The following is a 401-nucleotide window of genomic DNA, read 5'->3' on the forward strand; positions in this document are numbered from 1 at the left end:
CTTTTTCTTTCCTTAGTTTGCTACTGTCTACAAGGCGAAGGATAAGAACAGCAACCAAATCGTGGCTATTAAAAAGGTGAGTGTCAGTGTTTTCCCATTACGTGATGAAGTGTCTGATTGCTCTCTGCTTAGTGATTTTTTTTTTTGACTGACTTAATGGGAGAATATATATTTTTGTTTCTAGAGTGTTCTGTTTAAATGATCAGGTTAACTTATCTTTAATGCCCCCACACAGACCTAGAAGAGAGACTAGCTTTTTCATTTCTGAGCTTCTGAAGGGTTGCCTGGTCTGTAACTTGAATTTTTTGTTATTTGTTAAATTTATTTTAAAAAACCACATGCTGTTCCAAACTTCAGACTTTATTAGGTGTCCCCCTCCTTTTTTTTTTTTTTTTTTTTTT

General features: G+C 34.2%; 1 protein-coding gene across 1 annotated transcript in view; it reads left to right on the top strand.

Annotated features, from left to right (window-relative positions):
- Positions 1–16: 16 nt before the first annotated feature.
- Positions 17–401, top strand: part of CDK7 (cyclin-dependent kinase 7) — a gene marked incomplete at its 5' end in the record, with an annotated part of 18,769 nt that continues 18,384 nt past the window's right edge. The window contains one exon of the mRNA XM_010130878.1: positions 17–76. Coding sequence (XP_010129180.1) covers positions 17–76 — 60 coding nt within the window. The remainder of the gene's footprint in view (positions 77–401) is intronic.

This window comes from Buceros rhinoceros, unplaced genomic scaffold, assembly GCF_000710305.1.
Source record: "Buceros rhinoceros silvestris isolate BGI_N320 unplaced genomic scaffold, ASM71030v1 scaffold36092, whole genome shotgun sequence".
Lineage (NCBI taxonomy): Eukaryota > Metazoa > Chordata > Aves > Bucerotiformes > Bucerotidae > Buceros > Buceros rhinoceros.